Source organism: Tiliqua scincoides, chromosome 1 (assembly GCF_035046505.1).
Source record: "Tiliqua scincoides isolate rTilSci1 chromosome 1, rTilSci1.hap2, whole genome shotgun sequence".
Classification (NCBI taxonomy): Eukaryota; Metazoa; Chordata; class Lepidosauria; order Squamata; family Scincidae; genus Tiliqua; species Tiliqua scincoides.
This window is the reverse complement of record NC_089821.1, coordinates 284,207,363-284,225,401: the sequence shown is the minus strand read 5'-3', so window position 1 is coordinate 284,225,401 and position 18,039 is coordinate 284,207,363. Positions and strand designations below refer to the sequence as shown.

Genomic DNA, 18,039 nt, shown 5'->3' with positions numbered 1-18,039 from the left:
GACTGACAATCAGCCCTGAAGAAAACACAGGTCATGGTTCAGGATGTGGACTCACCTCCCTGCATTACAATCTCTGCGCATGAACTGGAGGTTGTCCATGACTTTGTGTACCTTGGCTCAACCATCTCCGACACTCTTTCTCTCGATACCGAGCCAAACAAGTGCATTGGTAAAGCAGCTACCACGTTTTCCAGACTCACAAAGACAGTCTGGTCCAACAAGAAGCTGACGGAACATACCAAGATCCAGGTCTACAGAGCTTGTGTCCTGAGTACACTTCTGTACTGCAGCGAGTCATGGACTCTTCGCTCACAACAGGAGAGGAGACTGAACGCTTTCCACATGCGCTGCCTCCGATGCATCCTCAGCATCACCTGGCAGGACAAAGTTCCAAACAACACAGTCCTGGAACGAGCTGGAATCCCTAGCATGTATGCACTGCTGAAACAGAGGCGCTTGCATTGACTCGGTCATGTTGTGGGAATGGATGATGGCCAGATCCCAAAGGATCTCCTCGATGGAGAACTCATGCAAGGAAAGCGCCCTACAGGTAGACCACAGCTGCGATACAAGGACATCTGCAAGAGGGATCTGAAGGCCTGAGGAGTGGACCTCAACAAGTGGGAAACCCTGGCCTCTGAGCGGCCCGCTTGGAGGCAGGCTGTGCAGCATGGCCTTTCCCAGTTTGAAGAGACACTTGGCCAACAGTCTGAGGCTAAGAGGCAAAGAAGGAAGGCCCATAGCCAGGGAGACAGACCAGGGACAGACTGCACTTGCTCCCGGCGTGGAAGGGATTGTCACTCCCGAATTGGCCTTTGCAGCCACACTAGACGCTGTTCCAGAACCACCATTCAGAGCGCAATACCATAGTCTTTCGAGACTGAAGGTTGCCAACATGTATGATATGGGGTGGTGGTAGAGAGGTCGATGAAAGTGTTGACTTAATGTGCGGCGGCAGTAAAGAAGGCCAATTCTATACTTGGGATCATTAGAAAAGGTATTGAGAACAAAATGGCTAATATTATAATGCCGTTGTACAAATCCATGGTAAGGCCACACCTGGAGTACTGTGTTCAGTTCTGGTCGCCGCATCTCAAAAAAGACATAGTGGAAATGGAAAAGGTGCAAAAGAGAGCGACTAAGATGATTATGGGGCTGGGGCACCTTCCTTATGAGGAAAGGCTATGACTTTTGGGCCTCTTCAGCCTAGAAAAGAGGCGCCTGAGGGGGGACATGATTGAGCCATACAAAATTATGCAGGGGATGGACAGAGTGGATAGAGAGATGCTCTTTACACTCTCACATAACACCAGAACCAGGAGACATCCACTAAAATTGAGTGTTGGGAGAGTGAGAACAGACAAAAGAAAATATTTCTTTACTCAGCATGTGGTTGGTCTGTGGAACTCCTTGCCACAGGATGTGGTGATGGCGTCTGGCCTGGACGCCTTTAAAAGGGGATTGGACAAGTTTCTGGAGGAAAAAGCCATTACGGGTTACAAGCCATGAAGTACATGTACAACCTCCTGATTTTAGAAATGGGCCATGTCAGATGCAAGGGAGGGCACCAGGATGCAGGTCTCTTGTTATCTGGTGTGCTCCCTGGGGCATTTGGTGGGCCGCTGTGAGATATAGGAAGCTGGACTAGATGGGCCTATGGCCTGATCACATCCTGTGGCAAGGAGTTCCACAGACCAACCACACGCTGAGTAAAGAAATATTTTCTTTTGTCTGTTCTCACTCTCCCAACACTCAATTTTAGTGGATGTCCCCTGGTTCTGGTGTTATGTGAGAGTGTAAAGAGCATCTCTCTATCCACTCTGTCCATCCTCTGCATATTTTTGTATGTCTCAATCATGTCCCCCCTCAGGCATCTCTTTTCTAGACTGAAGAGGCCCAAATGCTGTAGCCTTTCCTCATAAGGAAGGTGCCCCAGCCCATTAATCATCTTAGTCACTCTCTTTTGCACCTGAATAAGTCTAAAACTAGGCACTGCCTGCTTCTTTCACATATGAAGCTAAAACATTTTCACAGAAGAGAGTGTAGGCCTCAGGTTCTAAACAAGGACAACTAATACCACTTTGTTCTACTGTGGTAACAGAGCCCTGACTTGCTTGAACTAGAAATCCACAATGCCCTGCTTTGTTCTACATAGGAAAGTGATGATGATGTACTGTACAAGTGGGAGGTGAAAATTGTGGAGCCCAAGATTAGGAGAAAAGTGAAAATTGGTTTCACATAGTTCTACAATACAGGTGTGGCAGCCAGGAAGGCCTAAGGCATTGGTAATAATCAGTCTTTCCCAGAAAGCATCTCTGGCAAGAGACCAGGCCCCAGAGTTTTCAATCCTCCCAAATGTTCCCAGAAGTTGAGAAGATCTTATTCACTGAAGACCTTTTCATGTCTTTGGAGTAAGAAGCATCTCTCTACCCTTTGTGGAAATAGGGTGGGTTGAATATTTGTAAAAGGCTGGGGTTCGGGGGGGGGGGGAAGAATGTTAGAACGTTGGGCTAATAATAATAAGCTGCAGAACTGGGAGAAAACTGAACAGCATTTTTAAAAAGAAAAAGTATTATTAAATACTTAGAAATATTATTAAATACTTAGATATTTAATAATTTAATACTTATTATTAAATACTTATTAAATACTTAGATATTTAATAATAATACTTATTATTAAATATTATTAAATACTTAGAAATACTTAGGATGAGTCACATGAGAGGTACTTCATGAGAAAAAGAGGAAGAGAGGGCTTGTGCCAAAACAAATTTAAACAAAGTAAATTCATGTTAAAGCCTTTTACACTCTTGACTAATTATTTTCTTCCCTTCCCCCATACATAAAACAATGGCATGTGCAGTGAAGAATGTGGCATATGAAGGTTAGGTGCAAACACACTGCACAGAATAGAGGCAAAAATACCTGGTAGCTGCAAAAAAGGAACTTCAAAGACTCAGCTCACTTTGAAAACCCACCAAGCAGGAGCCACTCTTCCCCCCCTCAACTTCCCTAGGAATCTGTGGGAGCCTTAACCACTTCAGTATGTTTGGCAGCCTTCAGTCTCTTCCATGCAGGTGATGGCAAGAAACTGAGGGATAACAGAAGTTCTACTCCTCTTTGCTGATCTCTCTTCTAGTAGGAAGCAATGTACAGCCCAAGCAGGCACTGATTGGGAAGAACAGTAGCTATAACCCAGAAGTCAACAGATCTGCCAACAAAAACCAAAGTTACAATTGTAAATTGGACAAGACAGGACCATCACTATTACTCAGTATTGCACTGGCAGTTGACATTTCTGTGTATATTTCTCATTTTTACCTTTTCACAGTCCAAACCTAAGGGTTGGAGCTGCCAGCAGAACATGTGATCTGCTTCCAGTGATGCTGAAAAAGCACATTAAAGCATTTTCATGCTACTGAGTAGCATGCTACCGGGATGCTGGTGGGAAGGCCAGAGCCTTCCTGTGCACGTCATCAGGTCTGCCGCTGCCCACTGGAGCAGGTAACCCAGCAAGAGAGGCAGGAGGGGGGAGGATGGAACAGGGGGGGGAGTGGATCTAGTGGCAATGGCAGGCCCCAAATCCTATCCCCCTTTACTGCAGCCTCTGTGCCCCCCCTTTTGGATTTGCACTAACAAAATTGCTGTCACAGGTCTGAGGAGACCCACTGCAGAGCAGGAATCTTATGAGGGATAAGGGAATTTACGGTCCCTCACCAAAGGCTGCTGAGAAAACTCCACAGTCAGGGAATTATAGGGCAGGTCCTCTCCTGGATTAGGAACTGGTTGAGGTTCAGGAAGCAGACAGTGGGTGTCAATGGGCAATTTTAAGTGGAGTGCCCCCACTTTTGATGCAGCTGCAATAGTGGAGGGGGAGAAGGGGGAAGGATAGGATTGGGCTATCAGGGCTACTCAGACAATGTCTGTTTCTCTTATGACCTGTTCACAGAAGTCAGAATGAGTTGGAAGGACAAAATTGATCCTGCAAACAAACTTTCTGCCTCAGCTAAAGAGCTGTTATGGTTAAATGTATAAAATGCTGAACGGCTGTAACATGTGGATTTGTATCCCAGGTCTCAGTAATTGCTGAATGGCCTTTTGGCAAATAACACTCCCAGCCTCAATTTTTCCATCTTTAAAATGAATAAAATTCTGATTTATGTCAGAACACAGTTGTAAGGATGAAATACAAAACTGATCCAACTTAAGATTTACATAGAGTGGTATATAACCACTTTTATCTTTTGTGGTTTATATAAGTGGTTTATAATCACTTATATCTTTTAAACTTAAGCACCACTCTCAAATTCTTCACAGTTGATATTGCCCATGTAGATGTCAAGGCTCAGAAATCGGTTCATTGGATAGCATTGGCAAAATTGTGCCTCTGCTTACCCATTTGCAAAATGTAGAAGTTGGTCATCACACCTACCAAAATTCTTACATAATCTTTAATGGATCTACCCATCACTGTTCCAATGCAAAAAAAAAAAAAAAATAAAAAAAAAAAAAAGGATGGGGTGATTTATAGTTGCTGATTGGGTATGCTAGAGAATGAATGGACCTAGTAAGGACAAACCAGCTCCAGCTGTTTTAGACTGAACAGATTGATTTCTGCCACAAAAATCAGGGTAACAAGCTATATACTTGTGCCTTTCTAGAAGGTCTGCATGCCACATTGGCAGTAACCAAATTGGGTGGGGGGAGGGAGAAGAAAAGGAAAATATTTGGATTAGAAGGCTATGCTACCTAGTTTACAGCACAGCGTATAATATGTGCCATACAGCTGCTTGCCCCAAGATCAAATGAGATGTTCATTGGCCAGGTGCAAACATCAGAGCTTTGAGAACCAAGTGCAGCAACTTGAGGCTGAGGTTATGAAATTAGAGTAGAGAGAATTATAGTGAAAGCAGCTGAGGGAATTCCCTAGAGAGCAACATACAAATAGCTAGAGAGCAAGCTCTAGTAGCTTTTGTTCTCTAAGAGATACTGAGGTTGGTGAAGCCTAATCTGACACTCTTGAAATACTAGAAGAATTTTTTAAACCCGTATTGACTGACTAAAGTACCTGAAACCACATGGCACAAAAACAAAAAGAGCTATTGTCAAAACAGAAACAACAGACATCAAACTTACCTTCTGCCACACAAAGATAGATGTTCACAACATTAAGAAGCAAGAATATTTTCAGTGGAAATCTTTTAGCAAGAGACTGTGGCTACCTCATTCATAATTCTTTAACAGTTTGATCAAAGACATAACCCCATCTATGACAGAGGATGGAGAAAATCAACCTTTTCGAAGTATAGTTTCTTCTTGCGCAGTTTCCTAACAAGAAAGTTCTTTGACATTGGTATCATCAATATCAAACCTATATGAGTTCAGTGTGAGTATTACTGAACTACCAAAATAGGACAAATTGTGTACTAGCTGATTGCAGAGCTTGTTTTCATAACTAAGTAATATGAAACTTTATGATTTTGTCCCACAACAATCTGGGCCTAGATGAGCACAGGGTTAGTGTTTTAGCAGTACCTCCTTTTAGACAGGGCTGAAACCCAGTAGTAAGGAGATGGGGGCTAGGCAACATGAACATAAAATGCCTCCTACACATACTCACACAGGTGGAAGCCTGTGAATAAACACAAACAAATTAACTTGTCTTCCACACTGGAAAAGTTCTGGCCTTTGTTTCTCACATCCCTTCTTTTCTTCCACTGTAAATGAAAGGATCACCAGATTGGACAAAGGCTGCAGTTCTCTAAACTGTGATCCTGTAGGCCTGCTGCATAACTGTCACTTTTCCTCTCTCATAAGAACATAAGAAGAGCCCCACTGGATCAGGCCAAAGGCCCATCTAGTCCAGCTTCCAGTGGCCCACAAATGCCACAGGGAGCACACAAGATAACAAGGCACAACCTGCGTCCTGGTGCCCTCCCCTGCATCTGGCAATCTGGGATAGCCTACCTCTAAAACCAGGAGCTTGCACATACCTACCATGACTTGTACCCCGTGATGAATGTTTCCTCCAGAAATTTGTCCAATCCCCTCTCAAAGGTATCTAGGCAAGATGCCATCACTACTTCCTGTAGCAAGGAGTTCCACAGACTAATTACATGCTGGGTAAAGAAATATTTTCTTTTGTCTGTCCTAACTCTTCCAAAACTCAATTTTAGTGGATGTTCCCTGGTTCTGGTGTTATGTGAGAGGGAAAGAGTGTCTATCTATCTACTCCCTACATAATCTGTACTCTGGGAAGAGCGAAAAGGGAAATCAGTCAACAGTACATGTACATTTTCTCTCTCTTTTTATAAAATTCAACACTTGCTAAAGCAGCAATTAACTCAGAGCATATCGGCCTGTCATATTCTAAGTATCACACACAAGCTCTGCAACTGTGGCTAAAATAAGCCTCTAGGGATGTCACCGCATATAAATAAGAACACTGAAAACTTCATTGGTACTTCCCTCACTCCAACCCTCTCAAACAAGGCTTGTGTTATATTATGGAGTCCTGCAAAGCTCACACACAGTTGCTGATTTATACCTCTGACCCAAGGAAACCTCAGAGAACAAATGGCTATATCAGTGCCAGCGTAACTCTCTCAGCCTACCAACTAAGGGTAACAAACTACAAACTCAGTCACCATATCACTATATTGGTCAAAATCTCAAACACCAGTATAATTTGCAAATTCAAATCAAAAGAGAAATCACTTTAGGTTCAATTAAGACTCTCCAGTTTGGAAAATATCCAGTCTTTTCTAGAACCTCGTGCAAATTCAGAGCAAAACAAAAAAATCCTGTCTGCAGATCTTGTTTATCATAGGGCAATGCAATGAACAGAAAGGGGGGGATTGGACAGGACAGCATTTAATGCCTGCCTCTGACCCGACAGAACAATGAAAGCTTCCACTTCCACTGGAGTGTGACTGGTAGTATGAAAAAGAAACCTGGTAAGAAATTCAACTCTGATCTTTATTTTATTAATTCCCTCCAAAGAACTCCTTTCTTAGTGGAAACACAAGGGATCTTTCAGCTTTCTCCATCTTACATTGGGTGCAATCCTAACCCCTTATGTCAGTGCTTTCCAGCACTGTGCTTTCCAGCACTGACATAAGGACAATGCAGCTCCGAGGTAAGGGAACAAACATTCCCTTACTTTGAAGAGGCCTCTGTGAGTAACACCCAACTGCAGGATGCAGTACATGTCCCATTGGCACTGCTATGCCAGTGCTGGAAAGCACCTACATAAGGGGTTAGGACTGCGCCCATTGTTAATTAAAATGGCAAGACACACTATGTTGTCTGTCACTGGGCATGCATGTGTACACAAAAATCCTTATACTGGAAGCCGCTTCAGGATACATAAACGTTCACACAAAACTTGACTGAGAGGCCTCATATGAGCCTTTGGCAGGTTTTCTGACATGAAACACCCAAAAGTTCAAGAGTCAATCACATCTCTTTCTTAGGTAACTAATCTCAGACAACGCATTTTCCACCAGCATACCTACAAATCAGGGAGGTCTATATACTAAAAGTTTCCTCTAATGTGCTAATTTACTACATACAGTAAGGGTTTTTTTTTTGCATGAGAAAGTAGTCTGAAGTGGAACTGTCCATAATTCTACAGTTTACCACCTTATTCTGTGTAGTGTATAAACTGGGTTCTAGTCTCCCTCAGGAACACTCCCCCCCCTTTTTTTTTTAAAGAAAAGGATTTGGGTGATCAAACAGTAAATGGCTGGAGGATGACTCCTCCAATTCCTCCTATGTTAAACTATTGCAAGTAGAAATCATAAAGGATAATTAGAGAGTCAAGTTGTTACAAGCAGTGTATAATGGTGTGTTAACTACTCTTAGAAGTCTATATGTATTGTGATGTCAAAACGTGAGTCAAACTGATGACATATTTGTTGATTGGTGCTATGGTTTTATCTGACTGCTTTGGACTTGGGTTTTGCATTTTCAAAGATGGTGAATACAGTATTCAGAAAGGACTACGTTTTCCTGAGCAGAGTCATATATTTATTGAGCTCTTTGTCCAAACCTAGCTAAGGAAATGGCAGTGTGGTTTTCACTTTTATTTGATAATGAGTCAAGATCAAACAAGTCAACTCTCTGATATAAATACTAAGGCTTTCACGGCCGGTATTCGTGACATTGAAATGAACAGTGTTCAGGCTGATAGGATGCGGTCAAATAAAGCTGTTATCACCTAATATTTTGCCTATTTCTTGGGTAGGCATTTTCAAAGGAGGAAGTTACAGCAAGTAACTCTTCAAACTATGCAGTATAACTTATGTAACTGATCATCTGATCTTAAAGTTCCAAGTAGCTATTGTTCTACCTCAGTTCTTAAAATTCTGATACTTGCATTTTTGAATTCTGGTGACCCAGAGTCATTTACCAGTCATGTCTCTGGTCTCATGCTATGAACATCTAAAAGCTGACAGGCAGGAACGTAGGCAGGCAGAGGATTCCCTGACAATTCACTGGAAAAGCCAGAATACCAGACTGCAGGTTCTGGTTAAGCTGTCCAAAGAAGTCCTTTCCATACCACTCAAAAAAATAGGCAAATCTCCTATGCAACCATTTCAATAGTAATCCTGGTAGACTATTCTGGACATTAACACAATGAGCACCAAGTTGTTAAACCTTTTAGCTTTTCTACATAGCAGCAATCATAGCAGCTTGGCTTTGAACAAAAAGGGTAACCTTCACATTTGCTTATTTTTTACCATTTATATTCTGCCTTTCTGTGAGAAAATTGCACTAAAGATAACTTACAATGCACAACCACTGCGTTCACAGTAAAGTCAAAAGAATACCCTCAGCACTTAAACAATTTACATGAGAGAAAACAAATAAAAGCATGCTGAAGTAACAGTTGTCACTGCCCATCAGAAAATGGGAAGTAATGAGACCAGGCATACCTCCCAGCAAGGGAGTTTTAGGATCTTGGCAGCATTTTGGAAAACAGTGCAACCTCTCAAGTCCACTTGCCATACCTCAAACAGCAAGGGCACACAGAGGAAGGTCTCTTAAGTGGACTGGAATTCTCCAGCAGATCCATACAGAGGAGGTAGCTCTGGAAATAAGTTTAGGACCAGGGGCTAAAATTAGCATCTTGAATTGAGGCTGAAAAAAATGGGAATGAGTGAAGCTGGTAAGGATCAGAGCAACGTTCCAACTTCTTGGTCATAACTACAAGCCTGGTAGCTGCATTCCAAACCAACTTAAGTTTTTGAACAGTCTTCATGGATTGCTCTATTAAACAACGGTCTCCAAACTGGAAACCACTGTGCAGCTGAAAAGCTGTTCCTGTCCCAGCCACAGCTTACTGTTCTGCTGCACTGCTGCTCCTGGCACTCGGTCTCAGCGCAAGATGCTCTAGGCAGTTGTGTCTACTGCCCACTGCCCCAGCAGGTTTTGAGACAGGATGTCCATGCAGACGCGACTGCCCAGAGCATTCCTGTGTCAAGAAGAGGCGCCAGAAGCAGCTCCAGAGTGGTAGAATGGTACGTGCTGCTCACACGGGAGGGGGTATATCTCCAAATGCTAGTTCTGACCCAGGGGCCACAGTTTAGAGAGCCCCGTTTTAGAGAGATCATATTACAACAATCCAGCTTGGAAGTAACAACACCAGAAGCTAGGATTGCCTTCTTTAAGCAGAAATGCATCTGGCCTACCAGATGAAGTTGGTAAGATTGACACCTAGCCACTGCCTGTACACCTGGGCATCCAGGAGCACCCTCAGACTGCAAACCTGTTATCTTAGGTTGCAACCCTTCAACCATATCCTCAGTTTCCCCAGCCAACAGTACCTTCATCTCCCCTGAATTACACTAAATATTAACCATCCTGGATAGTTAATGGCTCTCACTTAAGGCCAGTTCACGTTACAGAGGACGGAACTATGTGCTACAATAAGAAATGCATGACTGATCTCATGACTTTTTCTGTCACACTAAATGGAGCCAAGAGGGGAAGATGGATATTAAAACAAGAAGTGGTACAGATGCAAGAGCATTTAACATTTTTCCTTCTGCCATTTCCTGATCTAAATTACCCCTCAGTTGCCATTTGATTTATGGCAGTTAAACACACTGGTGTGTGCACCATGCCACTCCCTTCCCCACTCCACCACAACTAGTGAGAGGGCACCTTAAAATCAGTGAAATAGTACACTGGAAAGATCCCCCACTACAACCATTTCCACAATCAGATTAACAAGCATTTCCACTACTGCATTTACAAGGGAGATGAGCTATAAGTCTTCTGACACAATATGTAATTCAAGCTTTTTCTAAAATGCAGGGCATTGTATGTGTACATGGAAAATGAACAATATGAACTGGCCACCATAAAGGCAGACTATACAGCTTTTATAGTGGTAAGGATATGTGAACTGGCAATTTGTACTTGTATCAGCCTATTCATATGAATAGCTATTCATACAAGTGCTCACACATTCAATAAATGTACATTATTAAACAAAGTCCACGCACTAGTAATATGAAAGGACTGAAGTAAATGTTGATGGGGGGTGAAATCTGGGTGCCAGATTCCATTTTGCAGTGTGCACTTTCTGCGAATAACTGCCTTCCTCCTTTTTCAGCAATCCTTACCACCAATAGTCCCATCTGTCTTTTGCCTTTGTGAACTGACTGTATATAAAAAAGCACAACTTTTCAGATATTGAAACTTTTATATAATATTGTTTTAACAATTCAGCAGGCCAGCCAAAGACTAAAGGGAGCTCACTGAAAAGAAAGGAATGAATCCAGAGCTCTGACAGACAATACCCAGAGTTAATTCAAATACTGTAACATGAATTCTCCCTCCCTCTCCACTTTTTCACTTTGGTTGAGTTTATCTGACTTGGGGAGGGAACTCTGGCAAAATTATTGTTTCTGCAAGTTATGTAGTCTGCATTATAATCTGATATCTAATGCATTGCTCTATGAAAATGATCCAGCAGATTTAAGAAAAAAAATTGAGTTTGTGAACAGATATATAGTTATTTGAAGGAACAAAATTCAGAAGAGCAGGGGAACTACATGACAGATATTGCAGTATTTCAGCATAGTCCGAGTTTAGCCAGAAATTTACAGAATAGCAGTTAAATCCTAACCAAGTCTGAACAAAAGCAAGTTGAACTGATTTTAAGAGATATTTACTTCCAAGTATACATGCTACATTTGAGACTGATACATTTCAATTCTAGCTGGGTTCAGAATAGTACAAGTTGACCAGACATCGCCACATACAGTCGCTTATGTCTCCATGCTGGATTACCATAGTGAGGACTGTGTTTGAAGAGCACTCTGAAATTTCAGTTACTCCAAAATGCTGCAACTAGACACCAAATAGGAGGCTGTTGCATGGAACATGTATTATTCCATCTTCTCCAATTACCATTTGTTTCCAGATGCAATTCAAGGTGCTGGTGTTAATTTTTAAAGTCCTAAACAACCTGGGGCCAAGACAGCAAAAAAAAAAACAATTGCCTCTTCCCACTTGTGCCTACCTATATGATGAAGCCCTACTCCTTGTTTCTGATTTTCAGAGGCAAGGGGAATGACCCTCTCATAGGTCACTATGGAACACCCTCCCCAAAGTTGTTTCTGACTCCTTTATAAGCTGCCTTGGAGTTCCTTTCTGTGAGATATCAAAAATTGTAATTAACAAATGGGGGATTAGTATTAGGATCAGAAGAAAAAGTTTCACAAACTCTGTATTACCTGCTGCCCACAGGAAAGAACAATCTCTGACACTGTAGATAACTCATATAGTGAAAATCCTATGCAGGCTTACCCAGTAGTAAATTCTACTGTATTCAGTGGAACTTATTCTCAGGTAAGTGACCCTCAGTGACATGGTTGAGTTGCAATGCTAAACCACCATGTGTGACCAAACCAAAGATAGTCACAAGAATATGTAAGAGGAGTCAAGTGAAAGTTTTTCCTTCAGTTTCAACACAACCCACAGTTCTGCACTATGTATAAACTCCGAGAACTGTTCTTTGATACCTAACTGTAATCAAACAAATCAGAGTATCAAATCACAGTCTGATATCACAGTTCAGTCAGTCTAGAATGATACTCTGTCGTCTATTTAAAACAAGAAATAGTTAATATTCCACAGTTTCTGAGTTCACATACACCTGCAAGCTGAAGTTTGCTCTTAAAGTAAATGAAGTTTTCATTCTCTTCAACACATGAGGGGGAAATGCATGAGACCATGGATCCCTCAGGCTTGTTCATATACACTAAACCATCTGAACTGAGCCACTCAAAACCTGAAAAGTATTAAACCCAAAGTCTTACAGAATCTTAAAGATGACTCAATATATTGTGACACAAACTTATGTAAGGCGAAATCTATTTCATCAGATGTAGGCTGTGTGAGGATGGAAAACTACTAGGCATACCTTCATTTGAAACTCTGAGCTAATTTCTGATCACCTCTATAAAGAAAACAGCCACAACAAAAATGTCAAAAGGACTCCCTTAACCATAAAAGAAATAGAATCTACTTGCACCAGTTAGCAATACCAACTAATTTCACCAAATTGCAGCTAGCCATAAAAATTGCCAGATCATTCAGAGAGATAGCTAAAGCAAGCTAGTTTTGATAATGACAATGAATTAGGTCAGTGAAAGATGTGCACTTTTCATCTCTTCCATTCTCCCTCCTTTCAGCTGCTAACAGGATAAAGCTAGAAGCCAAGCGCAGAGACAATGGGAATGAGAAGAATGCTTACCCTGAAAGGAAACTGTGGAGTGATTATCAGCTGTTATTTATCTGGGTGCTGTGTATTCCACCACAAAACACAGATGTACCATCCTCACTTTGAGTTAGCCTAGGAAAAAGGTTTTCCCAGTGCTCCAGTAGAGGTCTTCCAGCATACCTGGAAGCAAGGGTGATAAAACACTTCCTCACTTTTGCTGTTTCTCTGACACTCAGCACATATTCCCAGAACTGGTTTCTGAACTCACTACACTCTACCTAACCCCCTGATGATTAATATCCCCTATGACTTTGGAAAATGAACCACAAAATACAACTCAAAAATGTATAGAAAACTGAGGCTGCAAGGTCAGGCTTCAAATTGTTGAGAAAGATACAGCTTCCTGCTTTCTACCCCATGGAAACTCTAGGCAGAGAATGTAGAAAGCAATCCTCCATAAAAAAATTATGACCTGATGGGCTAAATGCTATTTCAAAACAGGCTGCGATAGAACTGTAGTGCCAATGCAGGTTGGTATTACAAATCCAGTACACAGACAGTTCATGTTGCTTTAATTCCAAGCAGTCTGGTTTACCTAATGTAAACAATGCTTTTTTTTCTCTTTGGGATCTCTCCTTGTAGCATAATTTGTTTTCTAAAATAAGAAAAAGAGCCCAGACAGCATAGCAAATAATAATGCATGGGGTGAATACAGACCAAAGGAGGCTAGGCAAAGCTATGACCACTGGAATACCCTTGGAATTCCAGTAACTTTAGGAGGGGAGAAAAACATCCCTTTGTGTTGGGTTTCAATAGGGAAAGATGGGAAGGGCTGTTATCAAAGAAATCCCACAACTTCTTCCAAGTTAGGATTCTTCCTACTGATCAGAAGATGTAGCAGCTGTAACACCTGCCGTATCAAGAGCATATGGCCAGGAAACAAAGTGTCAGGACCAATACAAGCAGTGAGGAATGGTAGAGCAGCTACAGTAGCTCAGCAACAACCTGATGAAAGATGAAACAACAACAGAAGGCTGCATACTTTAAATTCAGAGGGATAAAAAGGGTGAGGCCAGAGAACATAATTTTCCAAGTTGGGGGTGGGGGTGTCTAATAAAAATGTTTGAAGTTCTTATTTATACAACTGCATCACTGGGGGAAAAGAGAAACTTTCTAGTTCCACTTTGGCCTCATTTAACTTCTTGATTGCTTCTGGCCACAGAGGCACAACTTAACATCCTATCTCTCATGTCCTTGCAAATCTAAAAAACAGATAAAAAAAGCAACAGGAAACATCGGAAGTGAAGGTATGCAAGAACTACTAGCATGCTTTCTGGGTTTTCAAGGCAGATAGCTAGAAAGACACCTGAATCTAAGAGTCCATAGGAATAGACTGTCTTTAGTAATCTAAACTGTCAAACAGTTTGATTCAAACTCTCACTTGAGCTGCTGCAGCCATCCCGACACTGACTCAAGAGTATCGTGGCAATACCTGCACCAGCTTGACAGTCCTGCATTTGACCCCAGTGCCACTGGCACAAGTAAGTATTCTGATCTGATACTAAGCAGTGTGGGGGCTGGAAGAGGGTGGTGGAAGGGCACGTTGAAGGTTGGGAGAGGCGTTTTTGGGTGGGGAAGGCAGAATTAGGGGATGATCAAGCCTGGAGGGGGGCGGCAGTGCACACCGCATCTCAAACCCCCTTCCTGGGCTCAGCAGCACTACACAGGGCTTCCCAGATTTGCACCAGTGATATAGCTTCTGAAGATCCGAGGAGCCCTACAGGGTGGCTTGGGCTTTACTGGTCTGAGATAAGAGGAAATATATCCCTTTATCCAGCGATTTTCAACGTTTTCATCTCACAGCACATTAACAAGGTGGTAAAATTGCCAAGGCACATCATTAGTTTTTTTGACAACTGACAAGGCACACCACACTGCAGGTGGGGGAATCAAATCCCCCCCCAATAGCCCTACAAATAAATGACCTTTCCCTAAATTCCCATGGCACAACTGTGAACCATCTGCAGCACACCAATATGCCATGACACAGCAGTTGAAAATCACTGCCCTTATCTACAAGGGCACCTCCAACTGTCTCCTGAGCTGCACTGGATATAGCAAAGACAATGTGTCCTGGCTACACCAGTGCAGCTCAGGATTGGGCTGTCCATTTCTTATTACAGTGCCTGCGCTAAATTCATCTCTGTGTAAGGCAGACATACAACAGAAGCAGTGACCCAGGACAAGAAACTCACTGAAAAACATGCAAAGGATTATAATTCACAGTGCAAGTCTAGTACTGGCATGCTTGAAGCAAGTGTGATACAATCAACCCACCAACATTACAGTTTTAGGAAAAACTAGAGACTTAGGGCCCAATCCTATCCAATTTTCTAGCACCAATGCAACCCCTATGTAAGGGAACAATTGCTCCCTTATGTTGAAGAGGCCTCCGTGACTGCCCCCTTCACTGCAAAATGCAGTGCATGGCTGCATCAGTGCTAAAAGGTTGGAAAGGATTCAGCTGTTACAGAAGTAACAGAGGAAGTCTTAATGAAATTCTGTAAAGCAGAGATGGGAATCTAGACAAATTAAGGGAGCCCACAAGGACTCAGTTTTCTATCTCCTAACAGGGATGCATTTCTCACTCCTGTTTTTGTCACAGTGAGGGCTTTTCATGGCATTTAGATCCATCCTGAGGATTTTGCATAGTTCTTGTCCATCTTTTCTTTATTAAGCACAAAGATATATTGTTTGGCAAACCAGGCGATGAAGACAAACTCAATAGTCTAGTGCAGCAGTTCTCAAACTTTATGCTCTCTGGAGCCCTTTACACTACTAAATGGAGTCTTGGAGAGCCCTGCTGGTGCATGTATGGAGTCTCAGGGAGCCACAGAGCATTGACCCATATGTAGAGTGGAGCAGTACCAAAGAGATGGCGGCTGTTTCTGATGTGATCATGGAGCCTATGGGGTCTCAGGGACCCCAGGTCTCCTAGGGGCACACTTTGAGAAACAGCAGTCTAGCAGATAATCAAATTAGTTTTTAAAAATTGGGGAGGGAGGGGTTAGCTTTCCCCATTTCACTGATTTCCTTCTAATTCACTGCTTTCCTCCTAATTTCCCCAACAACACACCTTTATATGAAGACAGGGAGAAAACTGAATGATGAAAAATGTTGCACAGCTTATGTGATCAGGCTCACAGGAGCACAAGATAAATCAGTCTGCCATCTCAGAGGCAGATACACCAACTTAAAGTAGAGAACTGTCCTTATCACTGGCAAGATGCTCCACTCAATTTGTCTGTCTCATCCCTACGTAGAAATGCTCTTCTTTGAGCAAGACTGTTCACAGTGGAGTCCCAACCTGCTACTTCAAGAGTCTAAATTTTACTTCTTAATGGTGGGGTGGTGGAACTTATATCAGATGTCCACATGTTCTTATCTACACACTGAAAGTCAGCCAGCCCTCTATCATACTACTCTGAATCAATATCTCATTCAGCCATAGCCCTGCAAACTAGAAATAGACAGTGTTTCTCAAATTGTGGGTCGGGACTCACTAGGTGGGTTGCAAGCTAATTTTAGGTGGGTCCCCATTCATTTCAATATTTTATTTTTAATATATTAGACTTGATGCTACCATGTTATGTGACTGCATCTGGGAAAATGTTACAGACCTGTATTTATAACAAGCTACTATGCATATTCTTTTAACAATGATAGTCAATGGGACTTAGTCCTGGTAAGTGTGGGTAGGATTTCAACCTAGGATTGTTAAAAATTTTCCTGTTTGATGATGTCACTTACAGTCATGACATCACACCTGGTGGGTTCTGACAGATTTTCATTCTAAAAAATGGGTCCCAGTGCTAAATGTGTGAGAACCACTGGTCTAAGAAACAGACAGTTTCAAATGCCTCATTATTAGCGCTCTCATTTTAAAGCTCTAGGCAGCCTGTTTAACTTACCTGACTGACAAGGGTGAAGGTCTGAGATCAGAAGTGTGCATGTTTGTTTGAAATGCCCACAGTGACTTTCCTGGAGTGACTGGTGGCCGGCAACTGGGAGCAGAGATTGCGTTTGTTCTGTTTACAGTTCCACTCATCAAATTTAAGTTTCTTAACTGAAAATAAAAAAGGCAAACACTGTATAAATTAGAGGGTCAAGGAAGTAGTCACAAAATGGTTTTGAGTATATTTGAGTGACAATATTTTTACCATCCAACCCAGTAATTTTCAACCTTTTTAGCTCATGGTGCACTGACAAGGTACCAAAATTGTCAAGGCACACCATCAGTTTTTTGATAATTGATAAGGCACACCATGTTGTTGGTGGGGGGCCCAAATCCCCCAATGGCCTTACTAATAAATGACCCTCCCCCAAACTCATGCAGCAACCCTGCAGACTAGTCACGGCACACCAGCGTGCCACAGCACAGTGGTCGAAAATGGCTGATCTAACCAATACTGCCTATGTTTTAGAAACCAATATGGCACAGGTGGTATAGTGGAGAAAGGACTGGACCTACAACAGGGACACTCCAAATTCCAACTCAGCCATGAACTGTTTATCATATCCATGAACTCAGCCATGATAAAGTTTATCATAACCACGACCTGTATTTATCCCAATCTATCTCACAGGATTGTTGTTTGGGGGGGGGGGAGAAAGGGTGGCATTCATGGTTTCCCCTAAGTTCCTTGGAAGAAGGACAGAATAAGAATGAAACAACAAAATCCCATTTTTATAAACATGACAGCATTGCTCTTTGGAGTTTATCCCTTTCCTTTCATCATTATAATGGTACAATGAATGACACTATGAGCAGAGCTGTGTTCACTTGGATTTTACCCAGCCCCACCCTGTCCCATGAGTTCAGGGTTGGCTGCAACATATTTAAAACCAGAACATAAAGTAAAAAACAAAAGATAAAGCTCAGAAAACACCAACACACTAAGATAGCCTCAGCCCACCACCACATCTGACAACACCGCTTCAACTTTCAATATGCAGCAAAAAGAAGTTGCATAAGTGCAGAGCAACCACAAAAAAATTGCCTTGCAACGTATGCTTGTCCTGGTAAAGATGGCAGAGTTAAGTAGTCACACATTTAATGAGACTCAGTAATAGCTTCAGCACATTTATGGAACACCCACTACAAGAGAACTCCAAGTATATGAGAGGAAGAAGAGTGTTTCAAAGATGCTCTCTGGGACACCACTAAGCTCCATCACCTAAACAGCACAAAATGTGGATATTTTAAAGACCACCTGCTCCCGTATTTCTCTCCTTGAG

General features: G+C 42.2%; 1 protein-coding gene across 4 annotated transcripts in view; it reads right to left on the bottom strand.

The window, feature by feature from the left end:
* The window catches only part of TTLL5 (tubulin tyrosine ligase like 5), a 180,265-nt gene that overhangs the window by 52,854 nt on the left and 109,372 nt on the right, over positions 1–18,039 (bottom strand). For all 4 annotated transcript variants that reach the window (XM_066627423.1, XM_066627432.1, XM_066627442.1 and 1 more), the window contains one exon: positions 16,713–16,867. In XM_066627423.1, coding sequence (XP_066483520.1) covers positions 16,713–16,867 — 155 coding nt within the window. The remainder of the gene's footprint in view (positions 1–16,712; positions 16,868–18,039) is intronic.